The 17495-nt window shown below is 38.8% G+C and overlaps 2 protein-coding genes across 2 annotated transcripts in view; one reads left to right on the forward strand and one right to left on the reverse strand.

The window, feature by feature from the left end:
• Positions 1–891: 891 nt before the first annotated feature.
• LOC127434841 (uncharacterized) lies at positions 892–2638 on the reverse strand. The gene is made up of 3 exons (XM_051687860.1): positions 2598–2638; positions 1857–1887; positions 892–1628 (listed from the first exon to the last, which is right to left on the reverse strand). Exons 1-3 carry the CDS (start codon positions 2620–2622, stop codon positions 1040–1042), a joined length of 645 nt encoding a protein of 214 aa, XP_051543820.1. The 5' UTR covers positions 2623–2638; the 3' UTR covers positions 892–1039.
• Positions 2639–2992: 354 nt separating this feature from the next.
• LOC127434836 (staphylococcal nuclease domain-containing protein 1-like) overlaps positions 2993–17495 on the forward strand; it is a 280085-nt gene continuing 265582 nt past the window's right edge. The window contains exons 1-4 of the mRNA XM_051687847.1: positions 2993–3521; positions 11461–11610; positions 12029–12149; positions 13282–13363. Coding sequence (XP_051543807.1) covers positions 3444–3521; positions 11461–11610; positions 12029–12149; positions 13282–13363 — 431 coding nt within the window. The 5' untranslated portion in view covers positions 2993–3443. The remainder of the gene's footprint in view (positions 3522–11460; positions 11611–12028; positions 12150–13281; positions 13364–17495) is intronic.

Below are 17495 nucleotides of genomic sequence, written 5' to 3' on the forward strand. Positions count from 1 at the left end.
TATGGTTATCATGTCTTACCTTCACAGTCATCGATGTAACTGCATGTGTAACATTTTGAAAATAAATGTATTGTTATATTCTAACTGTTCTAACTGAGAAATGTGTTGTCTTACGCATTTGACTCAGTTGTAATGTCTTGCATTGAGAGCTGATCCTGAATGTTTCGTGTACATTATGTGTGCAAGGGGGAGACTGTTGGCAGAAGGGGTTCTCCAAACAGTGTATGGCCGACAACAGCCTTAAATAAACACACTGTTTATGAGATCTGTGTCTCGAAGCTACAATTTATTTTAAATTCCTTTTCATTAAACACCTCAAATAAAATGCCATTTTCAGCAGTCTCTGGACCAGTAACTGGTGAAATCAGAAGTGGCTATGACCACACTCACTAAACCAGAAATCAGTCATGGCTGTCATATGCAACTAGACAATTCCTTTACTTACTAAGAAGAGCAATTGATCATAGAGTGTGTTGTGGGCACCTTAAACAACCCAGTATTTAAAGGCTAAACACATTTTTTGTTTGTATAATTTTTTTTCAGTGCCTCTTCAGGCTGATTCCTGACCACTGCCCAGCCACCCCTGTATACAGTTCAATTTTGGTCTCATATTTCACCTTCTTTATATCTTACATTTACCAGAGCAGTTATTTTTCTATCACAATTATTATTTTTTCATGATTATGAAACAAATAATAAGGAGTTAGATAATGGGATACATTTAATTTGTATGATGGATAAATACCAAATTCATAAAGTAAGTGTGGTGATGGAGGCATGGCCGAGCGACGTCTATGGGGAGAGACGCCGAGAGAGACAGAACGGTAAGGATTGACACATGTAGGAAATCACCTCTAACAGCTGTTTTGTGTTTGCAGTGAGAGTAGAGAGGGATAAAAACGGCAATCCAGACCGCCAGGAGGGAGAGAGAGAGAGGTGCACGAAGCTGTGTGTGTGCATGCATGCTGTCATAAAAAGTACTGAACAGTGTGATAATAAAACTTATGTTGGACTGTTCACCTGGCCCACGGTTCCTCCTTCAAACAGAGTTAATGAACCTTGTCACAGTGGTGCTGAAACCCGGGATGGAGGAAGAATATGCTGCCATGATGTCCTCGCCACTGGAAGAAATCTTCAAGTCCCTCGCCAGCATCCACCAAGCACAACACCAGGCCCTAATGGAGCTGATGAAGGAGCAGGAGAAGCGTTTTGAGGTGCCCCAACAGGCCCACGTGGAGGACTGGCAGTTGTTGCAGAACGTGCTGCCCCAGGAGGGGGCTTCAGCTGCAACCCCAGCAGCAGCAGGACCCCATGTGACGCTCGCTAAGATGACACCACAGGATGACCCGGAGGCTTTCCTGGAGCTCTTCGAGCACACAGCCAGAACCCTGAAGTGGGCAGTCCATCTGCTACTGCTGCTGTCTTGGGAAGCCCAACTCGCGGCACAAAAACTCCTGGTTGCCAACCTCCTGGAGTATTCCGATTTGAAGAAAGCCATCCTGCAATGGGTCAGCCACAGTCCGGAACAACACCACCAGTGTTTCCCCACACTGGGGGGGGGGGGTGGCGTAGTAAGGGGTATGTGGGCACTGGGGGTATGTGGTGATGGGAGTGTGGCCCAGCGATGTCTGTGGAGAGAGAGGCCATGAGAGACGGAACGGTAAGTATTGACACCTGTAGGAAATCACCTCTAACAGCTGTTTTGTATTTGCAGTGAGAGTGGAGAAGGATAAAAAGGCCAATCCAGACTGCTGGGAGGGAGAGAGTGAGAGACGCACGAAGCTGTGTGTGTGTGTGTGTGTGCATGCATGCATGCTGTCATAAAAAGTACTGAAAAGTGTGATAATAAAACTTACATTGGACTGTTCACCTGGCCCCCGCTTCCTCCTTCAAAGAGAGTTAAAGGACCTTGTCACACTAAGGTATCTTAAAATCAAACCCAATCCAATTTTTTTGCAATGGGTCATATTGTTATCTTCCCTTCTGAAAATATCCTCCAACAATAAAGCTAAAAGAACATCCCTTATCATAAAAATATTTATTTTCTTCTTTTTTATATGTGTCCCACCTGTATGTTTATGTTCTGTAACATGTCTTCTATTAAGCAAACAAATAAACAAACAAACAAACAAAAAAATAAACAAACATAATATAATAATAATAATAACAATCCTGGTTCCGCCACTGTAAGAGGTTGCTTGCTATTTTTTTTCCAAAGTGAAATGTATTGTTTTTTTTTATTTTCATTTTTTATTGCTGTAATAAGTACAACAAGACAGCAAAACAGTCAAATTTAGAACAATAACAGCTAAAATAAATTAAAAAACATACAAAAATAAAAAAACATCAAAAGAGAGATATTGACTGTTTTAAGTGTACGAAGTAAGTATAGAAGGCAATATACAGCATACACAAGGTAGCCTATATAATAATATTTAAAAAGATTCAGGGCTTTAAAGATATTCACACTCTTTCTGGCTTTGCTGTTTTTTTTTTTTTTTTTTAATTCTGTTAATGTATCAAATTAATGACCTAATTCTATTTTAAAATGTGTAAAATTTACATTTATGAATGACAAATGTTCCACTGCTGCTTACCATGATATTTGTCGAATAGCCTCATCTAGTGGTCAATATTAGAAAAGCACCACGGTTGCGTTTTTGCCTTTGAAATGTGAATATCTCTCATCCATAGGCAATAAAAAAATAAAATAAAAAAAATATATATATATATATATATATATATATATATATATATATATATATATTTTCCCTTCATGTAAAATGTATTTTAATGTCAGAGCCGTGCCATGTAGACTATCAGAAAAATAATTTCCTTGATCATTTACCAACATTTAGTCCTTCTATAAGACAATATTTTACTACAATGTAGTTTCATGTTTAGGATAAGGTGAAGCAAGTCAGTTCAAACACCCTATGATATAATCTCTTCATCAAACTTTGAGTGCTTATATATATATACACACCTGCGAAACTAACGGGAGCGTTGCAGTTTTGTTTCCTTAAACGTCATCTTCCGAATATCTGGCAATGGAATGCATTTATGGTCGGTGATCGGAGATATCAAGTAGAAATATCCCACATCAGGTTTGAATGGAACGCAGCATTAGTGCACAAGCTTTTTTCAAATCTGTGCTGACGTGTCGCACCTCCCCGCGTACCGGATGTCATCACTCCCGTTCTGACGTCACCCCCAAATCGCCCGATTCAACGCGCGAGTGTGACGCTCTGACCGGGGAAGTGCAACATTTCGACGTGTATATTCCCCACGCCGTGCTTCCGGTTAAGCAAAGCGTGATCAGCCGTGCTCAGTGTCTCTTCCCTTCTTTGGCTCACAGTAGAGGCATCTCATAGGACTCTGCCGGCTCCTTTACCTCTCTCTCTCTCTCTTCCCTCCCCGATCGGAATAATCATCCAGCGGACATGGCCTCTGCAGTACCGGCACAGGTTCAGTCCAACCAGACTTCAGCTCCGCAGCTGCAGAGAGGAATAGTGAAGATGGTAGGAGAAGTGTTGGGCTGGGGGTGAAACGGCATGGCAGACCGGCTAATTCTCTAATGCTCGTTGGGGAATAAGTGATTGCAAAGCTGTCAGAAAAGTTCACACCTTTTATGTCACGCATGCATTATGCATCGTATTGATTTCCCTCTGATTCTCTGTAGTTTTGAACGCTTCTTTCAGTTGTTTCTACAGTCTGCAAAGGTGAAAGAAGTTCAGCACTCTTCTGCTGTGATCCAGATGGCCAATTATGCAACATTATATCTAATACTTCCTTAGACATTTGCTTGCTTTCTTTTGCTTTTGTAGTAACTGACACCAAACATTGCAGAATACTTGTCGCTAAATCTAAATATTTTGCAACTTGAGCCCAATATTTGCGCAGAGGCACAGATTTAATAACAAACTCATGGTAGATTCCTAAACAGCTAGCCCTTTCCCTGCAGGCTGAGCGTAAAAAAAAAAGCAGATCTAGAGTTTCATCCACACTGATATCAACAGATTTGTGCGTTGTGTTAGCTTTTTACTGTCGCGTTTAACGGACTGGCTGATCTTATGTATTAGTCGGTGTCTCCCTGCGTCAGGAGGTTGTTACTACATTTTCTAGATCAATCAAAGTTCAGATTTGTTCTGATAGTTTCGTGTGTGAGGTCTCGTGCGCAGTGGCAGATCCGACGTGGCGCCCCCCTTAACTCCCCCCTCCCAACAAATTTTTTTTTTTTTACAGGACTGTGCTTTTACACAAAATATATAAAAGGGTTAGTTCACCCAAAAATAAAATTCTGAAATTCTATCATCATTTAATCACCCTCATGACATCCCAGATGTGTATGACATTCTTTCTTCTGCTGAACACAAATGAAACATTTTTAGAAGAATGTCTCAGCTTTGTAGGTCCATACAATGCAAGTGAATGTTGGTTAGAACTTTGAAGCTACAAAAATCACATAAAGGCAGCATAAAAGTAGTCCATAAGACTCCAGTGGTTAAATCCATGTCTTTAGAAGTGATCTGATAGGTGTGGGTGAGAAACAGATAAATATTTAAGTAAATTTTTTACTCTAAATCTCCGCTTTCACATCTTAAAGTCGCATGTGATGCCTGTTAGTTTCACTTTCAGATCTTAAAGTGTAAGTGGAGATTTAGAGTAAAAAGGGATTATCGATCTATTTCTCACCCACACCTATCATATCACTTCTAAAGACATGGATTTAACCACTGGAGTCTTATGGATTACTTTTATGCTGCCTTTATGTGCTTTTTGGAGCTTCAAGGTTCTGGCCACCATTCACTTGCATTGTATGGACCTACAGAGCTGAAATATTCTTCTAAAAATCCTCATTTGCATTCTGCAAAAGAAAGAAAGCCATGTTTCTGGAATGGCATGAGGGTGAGTAAATGATGAATTTTAATTTTTGGGTATAACTAGACAATGAATATAGAAATGAAGTAACTATATATATATATATATATATATATATATATATATATTCAAAACTTAAATTGCACAATTAAATTAGAGAGTCAATAAATAAAGAAAATGGCAGAATACTTACAGTTTGCTGCTTGTGCTATTACATGTAATTCCTAATTTTAAATTGAACCCTCCCCTCCTAGTTTTCATTGATGTAAATCATCAATGACTTTGTCAAATCTGCCCAGCAATCACATGGTTGATACTTATTTTCTCAAGACCACTGAGTCGATCCTGTGTCATGGTGTAACTATACTGTTGATCATGGTTCTCTTATGTTTGTTCAGAATGTAAGAATGCATTATGAACATCTATAAACCTAACCATTTGGAGCCTTTTAGGCTGAGTAGCCTATCAGGAACAACTCGGGGCACCTTTCTCCCATCGCGATCTTATGAGCTCTGTGCAGGGGTGATCGATCAGGTACCCTGTCGTGCCACCCCAGAGAGCATTGCTGCCCTAGGCACCTGCCTATATCGCCTATGCCAGGATCCACTACTGCTCGTGCGTGTAGTGGTCAGTTTCATGCAAGCACTCGTGAATATACAGTGTTTTAGAACGTAGGTCTTTGGCCCACCAAGACTTCATCGAGAGACCCACATCAACAATGTGATGTAGCTTTCAAGTAAAAGATACAATAGGATTGGCGTTGTTTATTAAACCTATTAGTCTGTGAAATGACAATATTTTATGTTTTTTATAGTCTCCTAGACCTGCAAGTGTTTTTGGATAAAACACTTACAAAACTTTACCATGGTAACCTTAGTTTCTGAGGAACTGCCATCGCTACTATAATCATCGTGGTTATTACAAAAAACTATGGTAACTTGGTATTGGCCACTACTGTCAAAAGAAAATGACAGAAAGCTCCTTGCACTGTTTGAAGGAAATCTATTCATTTTTTTAATGGTTTTACAGTAGTTAGTGGTTGTGGTGGAAAATCAAGGAGAAATATCATGGCCACTTTTTATGTAGCTTTTTATTTTGCTTCAATGTGAAATAACACTTAAAAAAAAAAAAAAAAAACCCTGCAGAAGTACTTTCCCCATCTTAATCAACTCCTGGATAAACCAGAGTATTGGTGGATTTGGGAAATTCAGGGATATTTTCTGACCCAGACTGTGGTGACGGAAGCCTGAATAACCTTCCAAACAGTCAGTAATTATAAAGGCAGGCCCTCTGATTTCAGAGCTTCTCTAGAGGAAGGAATGAACACTTCCCTGACTCGAACCACGTGTGTGCTTATACAGTTACTGAAGTTGGTTTGTAATATCCGAAGTAAAGTCACATTCTATTCAGATTTTTTTTTTCTGTCCCAAAGTCTCTATGCTGTCTGTTTCTGTCCTGAAGATTCTTTTCTGTTTTAAATATTCTGTCCTGTTCTGAAGATTCCTTCGTTCCAAAGATTACTTCCTTACCTACATATTCTATCCTGTTGTGAGGATTTGTCCTGTTTTAAAGATTTTATCCTGTTCTGAAGATTCTGTCCTGTTCTGAAGATTCTGTGCTGTTCTGATGATTCTGTGACTAACCTTTGTTTGCCATGTGAATAGCCTAGTTACTGACATGGTGTTAAAACTAAATAAACAAACAAATCTGAAGATTCTGCGCTGTTCTGAAAATTCTGCGCTGTTCTAAAGATTCTGTGACTAACCTTTGTTTGCTATGTGAATAGCCTAGTTGCTGACATGGCGTTAAAACTAAATAAATAAACAAACAAACAAATCTGAAGATTCTGCGCTGTTCTAAAGATTCTGTGCTGTTCTAATGATTTTATCCTGTTCTGAAGATTCTGTGCTTTTCTGAAGATTATGTTCTGTTCTAAAGATTCAAAGCTGTTCTAAAGATTCTGTTCTAAAGATTCTGTGCTGTTCTGAAGATTCTGTGCTGTTCTAAAGAGTCTGTTCTGTTCTAAAGATTCTGTGTTCTAAAGAGTCTGTGCTGTTCTAAAGATTCTGTGCTGTTCTGATGATTCTGTGACTAACCTTTGTTTGCCATGTGAATAGCCTAGTTCCTGACATGGTGTTAAAACTAAATAAACAAACAAACAAATCTGAAGATTTTGCGCTGTTCTGAAGATTTTGCGCTGTTCTGAAGATTTTGCGCTGTTCTGAAGATTCTGTGCTGTTCTGAAGATTCTGTGACTAACCTTTGTTTGCCATGTGAATAGCCTATTTGCTGACATGGCATTAAAACTAAACAAACAAACAAATCTGAAGATTCTGTGTTCTAAAGATTCTGTGTTGTTCTAAAGATTCTGTGCTGTTCTAAAGTTTCTGTTCTGTTCTAAAGACTCTGTGCTGTTCTGATGATTCTGTGACTAACCTTTGTTTGCCATGTGAATAGCCTAGTTGCTGACATGGTGTTAAAACTAAATAAACAAACAAACAAATCTGAAGATTCTGTGCTGTTCTAAAGATTTTGTTCTGTTCTGAAGATTCTCTGCTTTTCTGAAGATTATGTGCTGTTCTGAAGATTCTGTGCTGTTCTAAAGATTCTGTTCTGTTCTGAAGATTCTCTGCTTTTCTGAAGATTCTGTTCTGTTCTGAAGATTCTGCGCTGTTCTGAAGATTCTGTGACTAACCTTTGTTTGCTATGTGAATAGCCTAGTTGCTGACATGGCGTTAAAACTAAATAAACAAACAAACAAATCTGAAGATTCTGCGCTGTTCTAAAGATTCTGTGCTGTTCTGAAGATTCTGTGCTGTTCTGAAGATTCTGTGCTGTTCTAATGATTTTATGCTGTTCTGAAGATTCTGTGCTGTTCTAATGATTTTATCCTGTTCTAATGATTTTATGCTGTTCTGAAGATTCTGTGCTGTTCTAATGATTTTATCTTGTTCTGAAGATTCTGTGACTAACCTTTGTTTGCCATGTGAATAGCCTATTTGCTTACATGGCATTAAAACTAAACAAACAAATCTGAAGATTCTGTTCTGTTCTAAAGATTCTGTTCTGTTCTGAAGATTCTGTGCTTTTCTGAAGATTCTGTTCTGTTCTAAAGTTTCTGTGCTGTTCTGAAGGTTCTGTGACTAACCTTTGTTTGCCATGTGAATAGCCTAGTTGCTGACATGGCATTAAAACTAAATAAACAAACAAACAAATCTGAAGATTCTGTGCTGTTCTAAAGATTCTGTGTTCTAAAGATTCTGTGACTAACCTTTGTTTGCCATGTGAATAGCCTAGTTCCTGACATGGTGTTAAAACTAAATAAACAAACAAACAAATCTGAAGATTCAGTTCTGTTCTGAAGATTATGTGCTGTTCTAAAGATTCTGTGCTGTTCTAAAGATTCTCTGCTTTTCTGAAGATTCTGCACTGTTCTGAAGATTCTGTGACTAACCTTTGTTTGCCATATGAATAGCCTAGTTGCTGACATGGTGTTAAAACTAAATAAACAAACAAACAAATCTGAAGATTCTGTGCTGTTCTAAAGATTCTGTTCTGTTCTGAAGATTTTATCCTGTTCTAAAGATTCTGTGCTTTTCTGAAGATTCTGTGACTAAACATTGTTTGCCATGTGAGTAGCCTAGTTGCTGACATGGTGTTAAAACTAAATAAATAAACAAACAAACAAATCTGAAGATTCTGCCCTGTTCTGAAGATTCTGTGCTGTTCTGCAGATTTTATCCTGTTCTAAAGATTCTGTGACTAACCTTTGTTTGCCATGTGAATAGCCTAGTTGCTGACATGGCATTAAAACTAAATAAACAAACAAACAAATCTGAAGATTCTGCGCTGTTCTAAAGATTTTATCCTGTTCTGAAGATTCTGTTATTTTCTGAAGATTCTGTGACTAACCTTTTTTTGCCATGTGAATAGCTGAGTTGCTGACATGGCGTTAAAATGAAATAAACAGACAAATCTGAAGATTCTGCGCTGTTCTGAAGATTCTATCATGTTCTAAATATTCTGTGCTGTTCTAAAGATTTTATCCTGTTCTGAAGATTCTGTGCTGTTCTAAAGATTCTATTCTTATAAGATTCTGCCCTGTTTTGAAGATAATTTCCTTTCCTAAAGATTCTATTCTGTTTTAAAGATTTTGTCCTGTTCTAAAGATTTTTATCCTTTCCTTAAGATTCTGTCTTGTTCTGAAGATTCTACTAGGGATGCACGATATATTGGCGGCCAATATATTATTGGCTGATAACCGGGAAAAGAAAAATATTTATCGTGCCAGTAATGGAATTACTGCTGATATTTTCGATGATAATTTGTAAAAACATTTTTGCTTGCGGCTGAGAATCTCTGACTGCCTGCAGCATCTTTGCTTCAGGCAGTGACTCGGGCAGCCGTAAGTGACAGTGTGTATGCACACACAGGTGAGAACCAAGCTCATGTAGCTCTGTGTGGATTATTTCAACTTCTCTGCACCTTTTTACTTTGTTTTGGGTCTGGTTTTAATTTGGGATCATCTGCCATGAGTAACGACATGCCATTTTTTGCATATTTCCCATATGGTGGAACTGCTGTGCGTTCAACATGTGCTACACGGACACCTTTCACTGTTGTGTCTCCGTGTCAACAACTTTGTCTCCCGCTGAAAGCGATAGACACGCTCCTCCCGCGAACATGGATAGGGGAAAATGCGGTCCCCTGGATGTTGTGGGCCCCTGGGCTTCAACCGGTGTAAGCCCGTGCATTAATGCGCCCCTGCTCATGACTATTCGATCTCTATAATGTTACCTATTCCCATTATAAGTTATACAGTGAAACTGTTAAGGATGAGTGCTGTAGTAGGCGTCTGTGAAACACATCACAGCTACACACAGTCTGGCTGCTATCATTAATATTACACCATGTATACAGAGTTTAGGGTTTGTATGTGCGTTTTGTTGTTTTAATGTTTGTTACATGCTGATTATTACCTCATTTTAGTTGAATGCATTATCACAGCTGTTTGAAGTTCATTATTCTCTATGTTAGCGGGTCATCAGGATTACCTTAAACACTCATATAATTGGGCACCATACAGTTTATGCATTTCTCATTCAAACATTACATTACATCAGCCGAACCTTAAATAGTGGCAAGTCCAAATTCCAAGCTTTTACATGACACATATTTTTCAAATGAGAAGCTTTTAATGAATTAGCAAGCAGTTCCAGGTTAAATTTAAACTTAAAAAAAAAAAAAATTGTTTATCGGTATTGGCAATAATGAGCTGTGAGTTATCATATCGGCCCAGAAATTCCATATTGGTGCATCCCTAAATTCTACTCTGAAGATTCTGTCCTAAAGATTCTACTATTTTCTAATGATTCTGTTCTGTTCTAATGATTTTATCCTTTCTTTCAAATACTGTCTTGTTCTGCAGGTTCTTCCCTTTCCTTAAGATTCTGTCCTGTCCTACAGACTCTATTATGTTCTAATGATTCTGTTCTGTATTAAAGATTTGATCCTTTCCTTAAGATTCTGTCCTGTTCTGAAGATTGATTTCTCTTCTGTTCTATGGAGCCTGTCTTGTTTTATAGAGTCTGTTCTAGTCACTGATGGAGATTTCTTTCTCTTTGTGGTTTTTAGTGGGTAGAGGAGAGAAAGCTGATATTGAATGGAATGATTCAATCAATTAATGTGATAATTTCTTAATGGTGTAGATCTGTCTCAGCAGTTTGCATGCCAGCGATATGACATCTGATTGGATCAGCCACTCCCACTTGTCTGTTACCATTTTGAATGATTAAATTTAGAATTTAGTGAGCATGATAAGGCTTGTAAATATCAGTACAAACAAATAGACACCACTAATCTTTTTCTCTCAAAGGGGGAACCGCCCTGAGGACAAGTAATTTTCTGCCACTACATGTTTGACCTCTCTGTTGAGTTGTGATTTACACAGTAGTGAGTGTTAACTGATGTTATCATCTCTTGTTTATGTAAAAGTTGTTCAAAAGTGGGCCAAACACAAACAAACAGGTTCTAAAGGCAATGCAACCTCACGATCAGATCAGATCCCTCATGCTTTCAACAGTTTGAATTTGACTTGCAGATTGTTTGTTTGTATCATGCACTGCCAATACTGCTACAATTGCTATAATTTCTCATGACCACTTTTGACTGATTTCTTTTTTTCCCCCTGATGTTTTGGTGAATGACTGGAGGCCATATTATGTATGATCTTAAAGTTGCACTCAGTAATTTTTTTCTTATAAGTTTTACTTCTAAAGAAATCAATTATGAATTTGAAACATATGTATGCACATATGTACACAATGACTTGCATGAGATTAAATCATATCAGTAACCTAATAAAAGCTGTTTTATTCTACATTGAGATAGTCCCCTCTTTACTCATTTTTTCCCTCCACTTTTATCACATGTTTTGCATATTAGGTGTGCAAAGCAAAGAGAAATTGGGTCCTATCTGTGTAAAACTCAGTCAAGCAAAGTTGCACCAGAATGATTTTTTATTTTTTTTAAATGATCCAGTTTCATTTCTGAGATCTCAAAGTGATTTCATCTCTACAGGTGCTGTCTGGTTGCGCTGTCATCGTGAGGGGCCAGCCACGAGGAGGCCCCCCTCCAGAACGGCAGATCAACCTGAGCAACATCCGCGTTGGAGCTCTCGCCCGACGTGCAATTCAGGGCCAACCAGACACTAAGGACACACCAGATGAGGTGCACAGAACTGCTCTACTCTTTCTGGCTGTTATTTTTATTGGCATGATGATTCACACACAGATATACAGGATCTTTTATATATTGGAAGTGTAGAGGACCAAATTAATTTCTGGGCATAATGCAGCTGTATTGTCAGTCTTTCAGTGTAATTCTAATACTCTAGTAACCCACTTTTGCAGAATTTCAAGAAGTTGTTTTGAAGCATAAAAAGTCTCATGAAAACAAGTGCCTGAAGTTAAAGTCCATATTTAATTCTTACAACTTAAATGCTGCACTTGAATCACATTTTGTAAGGTGGTGATTATAAATATTTTAATTCCCACTAGAGTAAATAGAAACTGTTATAAGTTGATAAATCACAGTCCTCTGGCATTGAATGGCTGTAAATAGCTTTGTGTGTTTGTGTGATTTGCAGCCATGGGCTTTCCAGGCACGAGAGTTTCTGCGTAAGAAGGTCATTGGCAAAGAAGTCTGTTTCACCGTGGGGAATTTACCCCGTCAAAGCAGAGAATATGGCATGGTGTACCTGGGAAAAGGTGAGAAATATTTCTGTTCTCAATATAAAATCTAAGTTGGTCTCATTCGCTAATAAATGCGTACAAGTTGCTCATTTGTGCAGAAAAAGTCATCACTAAATTTCACAACATACGGATTGGTTCATACCTTGTTTCTTAAGTTGATGAATCCGAAATATTCTTAATTTAGTTAATAAACACACCCAAACTATCTCCATATAAGAGCTTTCTGCACAACCTCTCAATTTAGTACAAATTTAAGTGTGAACTTAATGATGAATCATAATTTCTGCGCAAAAATGTTTGCAAGTGGGTTTCACACGCAAATATGTGCTAATACGGTTTTTGAATGAGGCTCGATAGCTGTTTCCATCAAAGTTTTTTTTTTTTTTTTTTTTGGATTTTTCCCCTTTTTCACCCAGTTTGGAATGCCCAATTCCCAATGCGCTTTTTTAAGTCCTCGTGGTGGCGTAGTGATTCGCTTCAATCCGGGTGGCGGAGGACGAATCCCAGCTGCCTCCACGTCTGAGACCGCCAACCCGTGCATCTCATCACGTGGCTTGTTGAGCACGTTGCCACGAAGACATAGCGCGTGTGGAGGCTTCACACCATCCACCGAGGCATCTGCGCTCAACTCACCACGCACCCCACCGAGAACGAACCACATTATTGCGACCACGAGGAGATTGCCCCATGTGACTCTACCCTCCCTAGCAACCGGGCCAATTTGGTTGCTTAGGAGACCTGGCTGGAGTCACTCAGCACGCCCTGGGATTCGAACTAGCGAACTCCAGGGGTGGTAGCCAGCGTCTTTTACCATTGAGCTACCCAGGCCCCCCTCAAAGTTTTTTGTTTTTTTTTATGTGCAATTTGGGATATCACATAAAAACTGCTGGATGGAAACACCCAAGATGCAAATAAAAAATGTATACGCTCGCTTGAGGTGGATAAATTTTTTTATTCGATAAGAAGAAATGCATGTAAACTATGATGGAAACACATACCGAATAAACTTGAATTGTGCCGAAGAGGAGGTTTATTGACACTTTTGAAAAATATATTATATATCCGCACAGCAAAGACATTAGGAAGATTTAATGTTAAAGAATGCTGTTATAGTAACATGTCTCCTTTGGGTTTTATTTCTCTATAGACACATCAGGTGAAAATATCGCAGAGTCCCTGGTGGTCGAGGGTCTCGCTACAGTGCGCAGAGAGGCCATCAGAGGAAACAAGTAAGAAACTTGCGTACTATCATTCACTTGTGTCAAACACACAGAGAAAGTCTCTATTATCTGGTGCCAGTGTGGTTCATGCTCCCATTGTCAGATCTTTCACAGTGTTTGCAATGTCACAATTGGCTGTTTTTCCTTTTGCCTGAGATCGTCGTGAGGTCACAGAGGTTATATTGTTGTTGTAGTGTCCTACAGAGGGCAAATGTTTGTCTTTTGTAAAGCTTCTCTTAAAACTTTCAGGCTGTGTTATACACACACACACATGAACAAAATAGTTTTTGATATTTCTCTCTTTGATCTTTCACTCCCTCTTCTGGTCATGTCTGCTCATTACATGTCCAGTCTCTCTGCCCTTCATCCTGGTTCATTCCTAGCTAGCGATATTGTAATATTGTCCTAAGCTTTTGGGATTTAATGATTCGTGTGTGAGCTGCTTTGTGAAATGGCCCAGAACAATTGCCTGTGAAAATGGTTTGCTCTAGGCTCATTTTCCCCGCAGGAGATGGTGGTGTTATCCCTGCTGGTCTCTGTACAGTCCTGAACGGTCTTCTCATTAGCCCGCCCTGCTGTGGCTCATCACAGCCCACTGGATTGGCTATCATCATCTCCAAAGGAGCAGTGTTTAAACCTGGTCTGCATGCTGCCCACCAACTCTCAATAAGGCATTGGCACGCTGGGCAGGATGCCCACTCCTCTCCCTCTGACACATTCAAACTCTCTCTTTGAAAAGATAAAGATAAATAAATCTTGGCGAGACAAAGATGGCTCAAGGGGGAAATGAACCCAGGTGTCTTTGAATTTGGTGTGCTTTGTGTTGTTGCCCCAGAAGATACCACTGTATCTATGAGCTAAATATCCAGGTGCTCTCTCTTAAGGTTGTTGATTCTAGCCTGCAGAGAGAGGGAATTGAGTGTTTGTAGTGTCTATTTCCCCAGTGCAATTCCCATGTCTGTGCACCAGGGTTTGGCATTTAACCCCACATGTATTGGCACTGTGTAAAGACTGAGTCGGGCTCTGACCTTAGTGAAACATATGTTGTTTTTTTTCATAAAGTACTTTGAAGGATGCTGCTATGGTGTCATCAGAAAGACTATATTGAAAAGATTTTTTTTTTTTTTAATTCAGTTTAAGATTATATGTTTGGTTTATCCTGATATACACTGATGGCCAAAAGTTTGGAATAATATGCAGATTTTGCTGTTTTGGAAGGAAATTGGTACTTTAATTCATCAAAGTGGCATTCAGCTGATCACAAAGTATAGTCAGGACATTACTGATGTGAAAAACAGCACCATCACTATTTGAAAAAAGTAATTTTTGATCAAATCTAGACAGACCTCATTTCCAGCAGCCATCACTCCAACACCTTATCCTTGAGTAATCATGCTAAATTGCTAATTTGGTGCTAGAAAATCACTTGCCATCATATCAAACACAGTTTAAAGCTGTTTAGTTAGTTAAATGAAGCTTAACATTGTCTTTGTGTTTGTTTTTGAGTTGCCACAGTATGCAATAGACTGGCATGTCTTAAGGTCAATATTAGGTCAAAAATGTCAAAAAAGAAACAGATTTCTCTAGAAACTCATCAGTCAATCATTGTTTTGAGGAATGAAGGCTATACAATGCTTGAAATTGCCAAAAAAATTGAAGATTTCATACAAAGGTGTACACTACTAGTCTTCAAAGACAAAGGACAACTGGCTCTAACAAGGACAGAAAGAGATGTGGAAGGTCAGATGTTCAACTAAACAAGAGGATAGGTACATCAGAGTCTCTAGTTTGAGAAATAGATGCCTCACATGTCCTCAGCTGACAGCTTCATTGAATTCTACCCGCTCAACACCAGTTTCATGTGCAACAGTAAAGAGAAGACTCAGGGGCTCAGGTCTTATGGGAAGAATTGCAAAGAAAAAGCCACTTTTGAAATAGAAAAGCAAAAAGAAAATTTTAGAGAGGACAAAGAAACACAGACATTGGACAACAGATAATTGGAAAAGAATGTCATGATCTTAAACCCATTGAGCATTTGTGGGATCAGCTAATCTGTAAGGTGTGTGAGAAGTGCCCGACATGTCAAGAAATGTCACCTGAATATCTGGACAAATTGACAGCTAGAATGCCAAGGATCTGCAAAGCTGTCATTGCTGCATGTGGAGGATGTTTTTTTTTTTTTCCTCTCCCAATTTGGAATGCCCAATTACCAATGTGCTTTTAAGTCCTCGTGGTCGCATAGTGACAGTCCAGGTGGCGGAGGATGAATCCCAGTTGCCTCTGCGTCTGAGACAGTCAACCCGCGCATCTTATCACGTGGCTTGTTGAGCGCGTTGCTACGGAGACATGGTGCTTGTGGAGGCTTCACGCCGTCCACCGCGGCAACCACGGTCAACTCACCACGTGCCCTACCGAGAATGGACCACATTATAGCGACCACGAGGAGGTTACCCCATGTGACTCTACCCTCCCTAGCAATTGGGCAATTTGGCAATTTGGTTGCTTAGGAGACCTGACTGGAGTCACTCAGCATGCCCTGGGATTCGAACTAGCGAACTAGTGAACTAGCGAACTCCAGGGTTAGGGTGATAGCCAGCGTCTTTACCACTGAGCTACCCAGGCCGACGTGAGAACTTGATGAGAACTCTTTGAAGTAGTTTAAGAAGTTCTTTTTTTTCAAATTGTAATAGTAATTTTTCATGTTATTAATGTCCTGACTATACATTGTGATCAGTTGAATGCCACTTTGGTCAATAAAAGTACCAATTTCCTTCCATAAGAGCAAAATCTGTACATTATTCCAAACTTTTGGCCTCCAGTGTACATTTAGACTTTTCTTCCTTCCCTTCCTTACTGTTATTCATTTTAACTATTTTTTCCATCATTACTTCCTTGCTTCCTTCCTGTTACTACTTTGACTATTTCCTTCCTGTTATTCATTTGGAATATTTCCTTCTATCCTTACTGATATTCATTTAGACTTTCCTTCCTTCCTTCCTCTTACTATTTTTATTTCCTTTCTTCCTTCCTGTTATTCATTTGGACCATTTCCTTCTTGCTTTGCTTGATTTGAGGTGTAAACGCTAATCCATCCTGAATATTTTCTGGCAGCAGCGACGTGCCACCCCTTGCCTGTCAGTCAACCGCTGTGCTAAAACAAAGGTTTAAACTTTGCCAGTTACGGGTTGTTTAAAAGGAAATGACCGTCCAATCGGAACATTTAAAAAAAGCGGATGCATACAAACACGAGAAATTCCCGGATCATCTTCAGTGTGTCTGATATCAACACAAATGAGAAGCTTTTCAATATGTTTTCAATGTCTTATTTATTTAGTGATAAGCCATGTAATAAACAGGATGATGTACAGTCAGCCATCCAATCATTATTGCAAAATAAACCCTTTCAGGGAGACAGTGTATTATCCCTCACATGTTAGAGATATGAGTGTAGATATTTTATTTTTTTTTCAAAAATCAAAGCTTATGCATTTGGTTTTCCCACTATAGGGCAGCACTTGAACATTCTGCAAGCATGCATGCTCTGATATATATCAAATAAGCAGTTTTAACTTTGAATCAGATCAAAGTTCACATCTCTCTTGTGTTTTTCATCTCGTTTCAGTGGGATGTGAATAAGTTGAAGATTATATTATTATTGCATTTGTTTTCATATTTAATCTGTCATTTTTCGTCGTAACCTCCATTATTCAGAATCTAATTCCATAATTTATTTGTTTTTCCAAGCCAAAGTATTAAAGGAAGAGCTTATGCACAAGTTAGACATGGACTTTAATCAATACTCTCACCACCCACATTTTCCCTACAAGAAAATCATAGTTTCTGATTTCTCCCTCTCTTGTTCTTTCTGTCTGTCTCTCTCTATCTCTCTCCTCATTAAGTCTATTTATTATTCAAGCCAGCACAACTTAAACTGATAGAGGCTTATTAAAAATTTGACGAGCGTCTGTTGTGGTCAGACAGTTTAATTCCTCTTAAAGATAATGATGGCTTTTAGAACAACAGAGGAATTAATTGAAATGTGTTTTGGCTTTTGATAATAAATTAACTTGAAGAGCTTATCAAGACTTTGAAAAGGGTTTGCTCTTTGAGAGATAACTTCACATCTGTTGACTAGCACATT

This window comes from Myxocyprinus asiaticus, chromosome 45, assembly GCF_019703515.2.
Source record: "Myxocyprinus asiaticus isolate MX2 ecotype Aquarium Trade chromosome 45, UBuf_Myxa_2, whole genome shotgun sequence".
Classification (NCBI taxonomy): Eukaryota; Metazoa; Chordata; class Actinopteri; order Cypriniformes; family Catostomidae; genus Myxocyprinus; species Myxocyprinus asiaticus.

What these genes read in the sequence shown, in the direction of transcription:
- LOC127434841 (XM_051687860.1), bottom strand. Translation starts at nt 2,622, where the DNA reads ATGAGGCTATTCGACAAATATCATG. An exon ending in GCTATTCGACAAATATCATG is followed by an intron (nt 1,888 to 2,597) that starts GTAAGCAGCAGT and finishes CTCTCTTTGAAG; the next exon opens with GAGGAAGCGGGGGCCAGGTG. An exon ending in GGCCAGGTGAACAGTCCAAT is followed by an intron (nt 1,629 to 1,856) that starts GTAAGTTTTATT and finishes CTCTCTCCACAG; the next exon opens with ACATCGCTGGGCCACACTCC.